The sequence below is a fragment of the Cuculus canorus genome, chromosome 14 (assembly GCF_017976375.1).
Source record: "Cuculus canorus isolate bCucCan1 chromosome 14, bCucCan1.pri, whole genome shotgun sequence".
Lineage (NCBI taxonomy): Eukaryota > Metazoa > Chordata > Aves > Cuculiformes > Cuculidae > Cuculus > Cuculus canorus.
Genome location: NC_071414.1, coordinates 3,730,111 through 3,743,486, shown reverse-complemented (window position 1 = coordinate 3,743,486; position 13,376 = coordinate 3,730,111). Strand labels below are relative to the sequence as shown.

The 13,376-nt window shown below is 39.6% G+C and overlaps 1 protein-coding gene across 6 annotated transcripts in view; it reads left to right on the top strand.

The window, feature by feature from the left end:
- Positions 1-13,376, top strand: part of RANBP17 (RAN binding protein 17) — a 159,040-nt gene that overhangs the window by 94,255 nt on the left and 51,409 nt on the right. For 5 of the 6 annotated variants that reach the window (XM_054079560.1, XM_054079559.1, XM_054079557.1 and 2 more), the window contains 3 exons: positions 2,430-2,493; positions 2,579-2,687; positions 7,411-7,514. In XM_054079560.1, coding sequence (XP_053935535.1) covers positions 2,430-2,493; positions 2,579-2,687; positions 7,411-7,514 — 277 coding nt within the window. The remainder of the gene's footprint in view (positions 1-2,429; positions 2,494-2,578; positions 2,688-7,410; positions 7,515-13,376) is intronic. The other variant, XM_054079556.1, reaches the window with a different exon arrangement.

The following is a 13,376-nucleotide window of genomic DNA, read 5'->3' as shown; positions in this document are numbered from 1 at the left end:
TAACTGCTTAAAAAGAATTTAATTCGTTTAAAATGAAAATGGAAATTGTTTATTCCCATAAAAGTAATCGAACCCTTCAATCAATTACGCGCAGGAACGGCAGTGAAGCAAGCACTCAAAGAAGAAGAAAATAGTAACAATAATAAGTGCTGTGGGTATTTGTAGGATCTTCTGTGTTTGTACATGACTCTCGGTGCTACCGTACAGCCTAAAGTTATGCAGTCATAGAACCACAGAATAGTTTGGGTTGGAAGGGACCTCAAAGCCCATCCAGTTCCAACCCCCTGCGATGGGCAGGGACACCTCCCACTGGATCAGGCTGCCCAAGGCCCATCCAACCTGGCCTGGAACACCTCCAGGGATGGGGCAGTCACAGCTTCCCTGGGCAACCTGGGCCAGGGCCTCACCACTCTCACGGTGAAGGAATTCCTCCTTATGTCCAGTCTAAATCTGCCCCTCTCCAGTTTACACCCGTTCCCCTTTGTCCTATCCCCACAAGCCTTTGTGAACAGCCCCTCTCCAGCTTTCTTGTAGCCCCTTCAGGTACTGGAAGGTCTCTATAAAGTCTCCTTGGAGCCTTTTCTTCTCCAGGCTGAATGACCCCAACTGTCTCGGCCTGTCCTCGTATGGGAGGTGCTCCAGCCCTCTGATCCTGTCTGTAGCGCAGTCATGCTGATTATTTTTTAAAGAACCTTGTGAGTGCCAGGGATCAACAGTGGTTGGTAAACTCTGGGCTCCTGGTTCACGGCAGAATGTACAAGCCTGAAAGTCATGTCATTCCTTTGGTGGCTTCAGTGGTTATCATATCATTGAATCATAGAATGGTTTGGGTGAGAAGGCACCTTAAAGATCATCCAGTTCCAACCCCCCTGCCATGACATTCCTGAAGAAGTGTATTGATATGCTTGATATCACAAAGCTTTTTTATATCTCTGTGTTACAGATGCAGAACTGAGACAGTGAAATTTAACTGACTCGCTGCTAGTCATACAGGAATTCAATGTCAAATGTAGGAGAAGCAGGAGTCAGAAAATCCAGGCCATTGCTTTGGCCATTCTCCTGCTTTTTGTTTGCCAGCATCCCTCGCAGCAGCAGTCACCTCTGCACAAGAGCGCACCAGGGTATCAGCGTGGCTTTTATGGGAATGCGCAGCATTATCTCCTTTGCCTAACCCCAAATGTCTGAGTTGTATCAGACAGGGAATTTGTGTGTGCTCATGCTATTAAAGGTGTTCATCATTCACACAGCCAGGAAAGGATTCACGTTGTGAAACAAGTACCAGCCAACCCTTAAGGTCGTCTACAGCATGTTTGCAAACTCAGCTTTTGATTTTTTGATTTCTCATGCTTTTTAAAAGAAACATTAAGAAAAAGATGAAATTTCATCAGATGTAACTTCATAGTAAGTTGTGCTAGAACGTGTCATCTGTAGAATATATGCAATCCAGGAGATACATTGCTTGTGTCATTTAGAATGCGTCTCCCTGGAAGCCTTTGTGTACAGGAAGGTGCAAACAGATTTCAGCTTATCCTCGTGGCCCAGGGCAAGGACCTGCTGCCCGGGTACCAGTTGGCTCGGCTGGTGAGGTGCCTAGCCCGGAGCAGTGGACCTTCCTGGGGGACCAGCTCTGTGCTGCAGCGGTTACCTGCTGTTGGGGCTGTCCCTGGCTTTGACAAGTGAGGGATTGCCATCCGTCCTTAGCAGTAGTCAGATTGCCGTTATAGTTTATAAAGTTGAAGAAACTGGGATTCCTGTAGACATGTCCATAGGTACATCCAGAATTCCCAGCTGTGCCACCTTGTTATGCGCTTTGCTCTGATTCTGAGACTTTAGGTGTTCTTAAGAAACGTCCGTTCAGTTCTTATACATCCGATGATACTTTGGTTCAGCATTTAACATAGCTTAGCTTGTGTAAGATGCACTTTTATCTGTTGTAACTGAAGCAAATGAAATGTGGGTTTTGGCAGGTCTGGAAGATCACCTCTGTGATTTCGAGGCCATTACTTCAGAGCTGCTTAGGGCTGCTGCCAGTCCCGGTGCCAAGTGCCAGTTGTCCTCAGCACGGGCGCTTGAAAAAGCACTTTTCTTTTTGCAGGCTGGTAACATGGGTCTATCTGGGGGAAAACCAGCACCCATTTATTATCAGAAACTCTCCGCTTAATTAGAGAAATAATTTAGTTCATTCGTCTCTTTTTTTATTTGAATATATGCCACAGAAAGTAATTGCTTTAATTAATAATAGATTATGGTCTTTAATGTTCTAAAGAATATCTCCATGACAGAGATATCTAGATGAAATTCAGATATTTTTTAAACAGGAATTTGTTGTTGTTTCAGGTTTTTTCCTCGCAAAAAGCTCTTGCAGGTTTGTTCAACCTGATAATGTAATTGTAATGCTATGAGGCTCATTTCTCCTTGACCCCTGCTACTTATAATCTCCTGAAAAGGCTTGTGAAAATTGAGGCTGTGAAATTCATGCTTCAAAATCACACAGTAAGTTTCCTTGCTACAGTAAATAATGTTGTGAGAGGTGAATTATGTCGAACACTTAACTTTTCATGTGCTTGTGTTTCAACAGAGTAAGCACTTCCCTTTCTTGGACATCAGCAATAATTACAGTCTCAGTGACCTCAGGTGCCGGACAGTGTTCTACACGGCTCTCACTCGTCTTCTCATGGTTGATGTAGGTAAGGTCCTTCTCTCTCCTCGGGACACCTTGCTGTCTTGTGTAGTACTGTCAACTTTTAAGACCTATTAAACCAATCAAATAGCAGTTTAATTGTACAGTAAATCTGTTCTAGTTGGCAATTAAATCATTGCCTATCAGCGCTTGAGATTCATGGCTTAAGCAATAACACTGTATTTGTTGCCTCTGTTGGAGAAATAAGCAAAACTAATTCTTTTTTGCACAGAAGCATTTTTGTGTTGAGTATGAGGATTTACAACATGAAGTGTTTAAGTATTTCGAGATTCTAGGTGACATACTGATTGTGCCAGTACCTTCCAGCTTCTAGTAGAAGGATGTTTTTATTTCACTTATTCATGCAAGTTCCCAATATACAAGACCATCCAAGTTTTAATAAAAACAATTAAGAGGGTTCTAAATGGACATCAGGGAGGTTAGACCCTGGCTCAGTGTCATCTAACATAGGCAGTAAGTACATTTTCGAGTCTAAACTGCGTTGCACTTGCAATTCTGGTAACTTTTCCTATAGGGAAAAAAAAAAGATTTGGTTAAAACATTGCAGGTGTTAAAAATTACATCTTGAAGTAGAGGTCAGATAAAATGCAGGCACGTGGCTTGTGACTGGCTACAAGCTGGTAGAGATCATTGTGACTCCTCTGGATTAACACCTCTACAAGATCTGAAATGATTAGGGTATCTGGAAAAAGCTTATGTCAGTCTTTTGGCTGTTGTCCTTTGTGTTCCTACTGGAATAGATTTGTTTGGGTTTGAACTGATAGAAAAGCACTTCTAGAGGCACAAACAGGTATACGTTGCAGTTTAGGATCCAGAGTTAAAAAGTAAGATGGACACAAACTGTCCTTTCTGTGTGTTTCTGCAAACATTAAATGGCTGTATTCTTACATTGTGAATCAAAAGTTACTTTCAAACTGTGCGAACTGGCATTATTAGACAAAAAAAAGCATTGTGCCAATTGTATTCTCCGAGTTCTTTTCAAATTAAATTAAGAACTCCGTATAAAATCCTTTGAATAATGAACAGTTTATATGGAAACAAAATCAGGGTGAATTTTTATTGGTAGGGGTTGTTTTAAGTCTTTGATGTAAAAGTATTTGTTGAGATTAGTTGAATGCAGTAAATTTAGAATATTTACATTTTAAACAACATGCTGTTGGAGAGGCTGGTAGGATTTAATTGTAGGAAAGAACAATAATTTAATTGCTGTTTGCTTCAAAATGCATTTTGGTTTCTGTTGAATTGCTTTAACTTCATATGAATATAGTTAGACTTTGAATTCCTTATGTGCCCAAGGTTATGTTTTTAGTACTTTTTTTTGGCATTTTGAATTGCATCATTTTGTCCAAGATTCTTATTCCAGGCTTTCTAAAGTAAACTGAATATTTCTGTGAAGTATGATGTAGCCAAAACTACTACAGGAACACCAGTAAAATTTACATTTAAATGAAAGTTTTTACTAGGATTGATAAATTCTAATCACATTTCCTTCTGCACCACCAAAAGGAGTAAATCTAAGCTGTAGAGAACGCCTTCAGGAGTTATTCAGCATAGTTTGTCAGTGTCCTGTGCTTACAGGTGTACACCGTCAGGTTCGGTCCCGAACTTCTCCAAGTGAAGAACGTTTAAAACACCATTGCTGTGAGCTACACACAAATCTACAATAACTTAAAAGAGCAGAATCTCTTTTCTTGCAGAGGACATAATAAGGATGCGTAAGCATAGTTTGAATGATGTAAAATGGAAAATGTAGCATGGTAGGCTGGTTTAGGATTGTTTCCTTGTTAATACTGTGCTGTTCCTGGGGTCTGAACGTGACTTGTACAGGGATGCAAGAGAAATGTATAGGTAGTAATTTGTGTTGTTTTTCTAAATGATTTAATGACTAGGGAAATACTGTGTAGGATCCTAATTGTTTATTCTTCTTGGCTGCCTCCACTGACATTTAAAACAAACAGCACCTGAGGTTTTCCTGTACCGCATTTCCAGAACCAGCTGGTTTGTCATTAAAGTCTTTGTTCCAGTGAACACTGGATATTCTGATAGTTCCTTGGTCTTCTCAACTTTTTAACAAAATGTACTTGAGATTCTACCTTCAGGAAGTGTTCATCTTGGGTTTGGATATGTGCTTAGTATTTTCGTTGACATTGTCTTCTGATGATGTGCAGCACTGTGGATGAAAGGGAGCATCACTTTGGCGACGTTGGGGTAATACAGGTTTCTGCTGAGGACTCTAGAAATGGAAGTGGAGGCCTGGTCCCCTGTGGAGAAGTATCCAAATGACACTGGCATCGGACTATACCAGTGTGGGAATCTTTCTAAATGATTGGTCTTGATTTATTGATTTTTTTTGCTCCAAATAAAATCTTATAAGCAGTGAAAAGGAGAAAAGCATCAGGATGTGCAGTGCATATAGAAATAGTTCAGCTCCTAGGAGGGGAAGAGGAAGCTGACAATGGTCAAGCAAATGGACTGGTAGCCCAGAAACTAGCACTGTCAGAGGAGCTGGAGGTGGCAGGGGAAGGAACTGGGAACAAAAATCTGAGGATAGTCTCGACTTACTGCAAGTAATCAGAAGACACAAGAGTCCAGAAATGATAGATAAAAAGACTGACCTCAGTCGCAAGGAATAGAGAGAAGATGGCAAAGGAGTCTGGCAAGTGTGGACAGGGTTGGAATTCTCCAAAGTCCACCAGATCCGACTGCTGCCCGCAGAGGCTTTGAAATCTGACACAGAGCATCTTGCCCTCTCTGGTCCTGCCGCAGGTGCAGAAGGCAAGGCACAGATTTAAGAAAGATCTTGCACATAGATTGCAATTTGAAGGCTCTGTAGCTGTGGCTGACCAGTGCAGTGGCCGGAAGTTACTGAGGATATTTCCTTAGCCTTTAAACATAATCTGGAAAATGGGCATGAACACCCTGTGTTAAGGGAAAGCAGCTGAGGTCACGATGGCGAGTACTCAGAACTATGGAAGTGCCGTGATTGGAATTGCCTCCACAACTTTCCTTTCCTCTCCTTTGTAAATATTTACATTGTTATGAGGCAGGGCTAATTGCAGGATCACAGTTACTTCTCTCCAAGGATGTGTGTCTCTTTCAGCTCAGAAGATGTCATCCTCATTTAATGAGAATCTAGTGAATGTTTTTGTATTTGTATTGTCATGTGGATTTATGTGTTAGTCCACGCTTTGCTTTCTGGTGAAGGGTCTGGAGAATAAGCATTTTGAGGAGTGGCTGAGGGAACTGGGGTTGTTTAGCCTGGAGAAGACAATACTCTCTACAACTACCTGAGAGGAGGCTGTAGCAAGGCAGGTGTTGGTCTCTTCTCCTCGCTAACAAGCGATAGGATGCGAGGAAGTGGCCTGAAGTTGTGCCAGAGGGGGTTTAGGTTGGGTGTTAGGGAACATTTCTTTACTGACTGAGTGATGAAGCCCTGGCAGAGGCTGCCCAGGGCAGGAGGGGAGTCTCCATCCCTGGAGGGGTTCACAAAGCATGTAGACATGGTACTTGGTGAGCTGGTTTTGTAGGCTCGGTGGGGTTGGACTGGTGGTTGGACTGGATGATGTCAGAGGTCTTTTCCAACCTTAATGATTCTATGGTTCTGTTTTTTTCTTCCTGGCTTATTTTTTCTTGGCCTTTCCCGTCATTCTTATTGTTGTACTGGTGTGAGTGATTTGGTCTTCGTTCGCAGTATCCGTGGAGCGAAGAGGCTGGAATTAGGCCCATTTCACAGGTGGATATGTGAAGTGTAGAAACTAAACTATAAAGTTTGGACTAACTTTGCACACCCAGATTGACATACAAAAGACTCTCCTAACTTCAGTTGCAACTTAGTTTGCTAGACTTTGCCAGTGAAGAGAGAAGGGAGAGAAGCCTAATAGCGAAAAGCTCTTTAAAGAATATAAGTTAAATCCCTACTCTGAATTACTCTAAAGGAGAATCGACATGCAAGAGGCAAGCTCTCCTCATTAAGGGCCTGAAGAGCAGTAGTATGAGTACCAGTCCTCATTCAGATTTCCAGTTCTGCAAAGTTGTTGTTCATAGTTACTTGTTCAGGGTCATGACAAACCAAAACCAATCCAGACTCTCAGGTTCTCTTTCAGCCGTTTAACTCATGTATAACTTGAACAATCTTATTTTTCCCCACTGACAACGTATTTTTCTTTACTCTAAAGTCACACTTTCTGAGACAAATGAGGCGATAGCATCACAGGAGTAACCCCAACTCAGTGCAGATTTGTTTCCATGGCAGTTACGTTCTGTGTATGGAATAGGTAGGAGGTAGAAAAGACTGTGATTTAAACATCATACTACCAAGTACCTGTGTGAAACAGTCTGATTTATTGTTGCTGTTTTAAAGTTAATGTTTTTTAACTGTTGTGTCTTGACTTATGTGAATATTCTTCTAAGGAACTGAAGAATATGCTGTCAGATTAACAGAGAAAACGGTTGTATGAAAAACCAGGAGGTGTGAGATGTAGAAATGTGCCAGACCCAGATACAAGTTGTTTGCAATCAGCGATCTGTTGTCTATGTTTATAGCTCAGGAAAAATACTCCAAACCTCAGGTTTTTGTTCCTGTAGGTCACGTGAAAGTTCCCATTATATCAGTGAGATCTTTCTATAGTAGCCTAAGAGCCTGACCCTTCCAAATAACACTGGGAACATGGCTTGATGCCTTTGGTTTGTTTTGGTTCCTTTTCCTGTAGGTGAAGACGAGGATGAGTTTGAGAATTTCATGCTCCCCCTCACAGTTTCATTTGAAAATGTGACTCAGATATTCAACAGCGGTTTTGAACAAGAAGAAGCAAAGGTAGGTTTATTTCACTTAAAAGGAGAGAAATTTCTGATGGGAAGAACTCATAGTGGGGCAAGCATTGAGCATCAAGCTTGGCATCTCTTCTGCCTATTTCTCTTGGCATGTGTACACCCGTATCCTTATATATGTGTGTGTGTATATATATATAAAAATAAATATGTATATATATTTTTAGAAATGTAGGCAGTGGAGATAAAAAGGCAACAAATCACTCCTAAATAAACTTTGTGCAAAGATTTGATAAAGGCCTTGGGATTTTTCAGTGCTTTGCAGATCAAGTGACCCCATTCGATCCCCTTTGTAATCAAAGGGACAAATTTGTCCTCAGTGATAGCCAATGATCTGCTTCATATATGCTCATCCCTTTTGCCGTGCGAGCATCCTGTTTGTGTATATTATCATATTTATTTGGGGGTATGAGGAGACACATTGTAACACACTTGATAAAACACTGCTGCTTTAAAGTATTTTTTTTCAAACGAGAATTTATTATATAAATCAAGACTTTATTAAATGGCTGGGCATATATGTATAAATAGGAACTAGTCCTGAAGTATTGCACCCTTAAACTGAACAAAGTGATTAGGATAACTGATAGCTAAATAAGGTTTTTATGTGCCTGTGGGAGCCATATTAGGATTGATTTGACAAGTCAGTTCAGCTGTGGCAACAGTCATAATATCTAACACAACATTATGTTTTATTAGTAAAATCCTTAAGTATAGCAAGCTGTTTGTGTCAAAACAACAGTAGGGAAGAAAAAGACTTGCTAGATGCAAGCTGCATCATCAGGAATGGTAATATATTAGAGTGCTCTTGCATTAAAGAGATCCCCTTCTACCGTCGCTGCATCAATAGTTAACAATGCACGCCGGAGCACTCGTTTCAGCTACGCAGGGTAATTGGGAAGGAACCCGAACAGTAATTTTTAATTTGCTATTTTAAAATATGATGGGAACTTAAATGGTACATCATCGTATTTATCCACATCCTTTCCTAAGAAAATAAATGTATAAGCTAGAACTAGTAAATAAATAGTCTGTGGTACATCTCTGACATTACCAGGCAATGCGCTGTTCATGATAATCACTTGAATTAAGCTAGTATTTTTTTTAAATTGTGTTTAAGGTTATTTTAACAATTACTCAATTCTAGTTTTCCACATTTGTTGTTGCTTTATGTATTTAATTTTAATAGCTTTTCATTTATTAAATAGATGTAGTTCATCTACCTTGTATTCCTCTCTTATCTTGTCAAGGTATAAACCTTAAAAACGAGAACAAAGAGGTCATTCGATAGCATCCCCCTTTCTGCGGGAAACTGTGTTTGCCTCATGTGAGGGCGCAGTTTATTAAAATAATTTTGCCGTTGTCCTGTCTGGTTGGCTTGAAACCGTCTTGGTAGAGAAATTTTAATGGAGTGCCAGTGATATATTCCTAAACTAGCAAGTTCTTAACGACCCTGGAAAGTGACTGCTTGATTACACTTTAACGGTATTTGCAAATAAAATCACAAGTAATTAAGGGGAAATCTCCAGGCTTTTGAGCAAGTTTGATGCATGATAACTGCCTGATTCAGCTTCATCTAGAGTAATGCTGTGTAGACAAGAGCTACTGAGATCAATAGCAACATAATGATAGTGGCAGAATTAAGTGAGTAACCTGAGAACTGTGTCTTCAAAATGCATGCAGCTGCCACAAGCCCGGGCCACACAGTGCACTCCGTGCTTCCGTCCTAAATGTTCATCAAAAGACGCCCTGCAGGAAAATGGAGTTAGATGCTCTTTATTGCTGATCGTGTCTCCTGCCACATTTATCAGGGAAATTGGATTAGCAGTTGGCAGCTGCAGGTAGACAAGGTTCTGCAATGATTAAATATGCAGCTTGGCTGCATTTGTTGTGACAGACCTTTAGTAAATTCTACTGTAAGCACCATCTGTCTAATTTGTATAAAGAAAACTTGGTGCTTTAAGCTACCGATAAAGAACTAAATCTGTTGCTTTATCATAAACAAAACTTTTGCTCGAAATTCTCTTAAACGTAATTTATTAGGTTAAAGCTATTTTTTCTATCACGATGAATAAATAATACGTGCAAAAGTGCTTTCAGGTACTTCATTTTGCAAGTACTGAAAACAAAAACAGTTCAATTCTTCAATAAAACGCTTAGTATTCCGATCCATGGGGAGATGACACTGTTAAAATATCACTATGAAAATGGTCCAGGACTGCCAAATTCATTTAATTTGTGGGTTTTACTAGGACTTTCTAACTGGCTGGGTTGGGTTGTTTGGTTTTTTTTTAGTTTTTTGAATATTTCTGAAATACACCATTGAAAAATAGTCACAACAAGGAAGCTCTTTCAAATACATTTGTAATCATTAAATCTGCATACAAAACATATGTTTAGGTTTCTTTTCCAGGGAGATCAAATGTAATTGAGCATGGCTTAAGGAATTATGTGCTTTGCTTTCCTTTTTTCTTCTTTTTTTTCTCCTTCCTTTTCACGTTTTTATGTTAATAGGAAAAAATGGCCAGTATTAACACAGGAGCTAATTTTCTGCTAGGAATTTCAGTGTTTCTCTTGACAATCCGAGGAAGGAATATATCGACCGAGTATCCAGAATCTCAGTAGCACTTTGTTTATAGTTGTGACATCATCAGATTTGCTAGAAACGCGTGGGGGGAAAAAAAAAGAATCTGAGGAAAAAGCCGTTAAATAGCAACATGCTATCTTTAGCTGGTTTGTAGAAACTCCATGCTGTTAAATTATTTAAAATCCTTGATTTTCAGCTTGCACACATTAAAAGTTTTCACACTAAGTGCCAAATGTTGCAAACAGCACTTTAACAGAATGATTTTGCTTTGATCCCTGTAGCAGTTCCTGAATAATTTATCACAGGTTATTGCCTTAATTCTGGAGAGGGATAGAGCAATAAAGGCAGATGAAAACACTCCAGTTGAAACACCTTGGGGCCTGCTCATTCCTCTGACACGGCTCTTTTGTTGGAACTATTTAGAGGTTATTAAGACGTGTCTCCAGAATTAAGAGTATGCTGTAAGGATGAAGACAGCCATCTTAATTCTGAAGACAAAGCGCAATGACCCCTCACCTTTTTTTTCCTTTGTTGTTATTATATAGTAGAATTATGAGGGTAATATTATAGCTGCACCCAGTAGTACCACTGTAGTTAAGGGTCTGTCAGACTTTCCATTACGAGCCCCGTTTTGGGGGTGGGCAGCAGGAGCAGTTTAAATGGCATTAGTCAGACAAGTGGCACATGGTGGCAAGGCAGAGGGATTTTCTGCAAATATTTAAATCTTCATCACCTTTCCTTGGAAAAATCTTCAGGGCTTTGAAAGAAAAGTGCTGAATCTATTTTTAAAATGGCTTTGTTTTAATTAATCTTCAGCAAACCTTTCGGTGACAGTCAGAGAAGAGTATTTCAGAAACAAAATTTGAACAAAATTCTTTCATTTGCAAGAAAAGCAATGTATAAACCCACATATTGCTGACAACCCCCTCTTCCTATGTTTCTTGTATTTACTGGTCTTTGCTTCTCACTGTACTCGTTCTGCAGTTGCTGGTGGTGTTATGAGTTGTCACTTTGCCCCAGAAATGACTGGCGTTCAGTTGTCGATGAAGCAGTAGCTTCACGTGTTCCTCAAATTACTCTGCTAAGTTTGCAAGGCCCTTCAAATCCCACGGGATGACAGCCAAAACATACATGTATAATGTACAATGTTGCTTGTCATTAATAGATTTTTATGCACCTAAGAGCTATTTGAAAACTAATGGACTGAAAGTAGACTATCCTGGATTTTAGGGGTCGGGGCTCTTTTGTCTTATTAAGTGTGACTTAAGCATGGAACGTAGCGTGATTTTTGCTCCCGTTAGGATTTAAAGGTATTTTTACCAGTGACTTAAATGGATCAGGATTTATCTCGGGATTCTGTAGGCTATTATATAGGCTGTTTAGACGTTGCCAGCTGTAGGCGTTACTTTATAAGTTGAGTTCCAATGGGTGATGTCTGAACCACGGAGTACGCTGGGGTTGTACATGAAAGAATATTATGACGCCTTGTAGAGCGAGCACATCTATTCAGAACTGTGTGGTTAATGGTGTAGGCTTATTAATAGCAACGTCTGAATTTAAAGAACAGAAGATCAAGAAACATAGTTTATCTGGTAGTAGTTTAGAATTCAAGGTCAAAAGGTGTCTGGAATTGCCTGGTGTTTATGTAGGTTCTCAGAAGTCTGGGACTGTAGTTTAAAGGAAGTTGCATATCTACTTTTATTAATAGGTTTTCAAGTCTTACAACCAAACTCTTTCTTAAATATATTTGCAGAGGAGTGTTTTCTTACAACCAGTCATTTTTATAAAGGCAGAATAGGAGTGATAGGGGAACATGGGTTTGGCTGTTGTCGTTTTCTAATCCCTGTCCCAGGGACCGCCTAAGGTGGTGACCTCTTTCTCTCCGCGCACATCCTCAGACAAAGGCAAGTTCACAGCTTGCCAGGGGCTGTGGCTCCCCTTCTTCCCTGCTCCAGCCTTTCCTTTGTGCGGTCTTGCTTGTCTCCTCCTTTTGTGGCTCGAATGGGCAAAGGAACCACAATCCCTCTGGAAGATTTCAGTTTCCTTGTGTCATCTCTGTATCTGTTCTATAAAGTGTTGGTGCCAACTTCTTTTAGTTCTATACCTTTACGGCTATTGTGTCAGCTAAACAGTTGTTTTCTGTGCAGACAAAACAGTGCACAAAGTATGGAAGTGCAGAAGAATATAAAGTTACAGTTTTATATTGCATCTTCTCAGTATTGAACACTTCCTCTCCGGTGATTTCAGAGTCCCATTAAAGTTAATGAGAGTTGAGACCTCTCAGCATCTTGCAAGTTCAGACCCTTTCAATGTGCAACAGAAAAGAAATGCAAATATTAAAATACTCCTAGCAACCTCACCAGTGCTTTGTAGAGAACTCGGTTTATCCTTTGATAAATCTGTGTGCGTGCCATTCAGTCGGTTGGATTAATGGGTCTTTATAGGAAAAGTAGAAATTAGCCCGGTGCAAGATTACATTTAGCAGTTTAACAAGGCATCAGCCGTAATTTGCTCTTCATGGGTTCAATTAAAATTAATATGTGATTCTTACCTTTTGTATTTCTCAGCACTATAAATATTACAGTGCTAGCACCAAGCGATACATTACTCAAAACTCTGGTTTTAAAGAGAGGACTCCTAAATGGTTTGTTTTGCCGTGCTCCAAAGATAGAGGTTTTTTTAACCAGACTCTGGAGTGCTGTGGTCTTAGTATGGGGGGAAAAAAAAAAAGTACAAACCCCACCTGCAACAAATAGATAAAATTTGTTAAAACTACTTAATTATCAAAAAAGAATATTTATGTCTAAATAAATTGAAAAGTTTATGTATCTTGTTAAAATATTTTTAATTTGCTCGTGTTTCTTATCAATTTCTATTAATTATCCGGAGAGCATCGCTTTAGTAGGGACTAATTATCTATGCAGAAAATGTCATCTGCATTTGTGCTGGAAGGATTCAGAAGCCACACTTCAGTCATTAAAGGAAAAAGAAATTCATCTCAGAACTAATGCTAACAGAGATAGAGATTTGCATGGCGTTTTATAACAAAAAAAAGTTGCTTTTTTAAGAAACTTAACTTAGAAAATTACATTTTCTTATTAAAAAAACAACATCCAATAGATGCATTAAAAAAACAATAGAATGAGAATCTTGGTCCAAGCTTAATTGTAGCTGGTTATGAGTCTTACACCTCATTCAAAATATTGCATTAACATTTTTATTGTTATGGTTACTTTAAATTTATTAATACAGGAAACACTT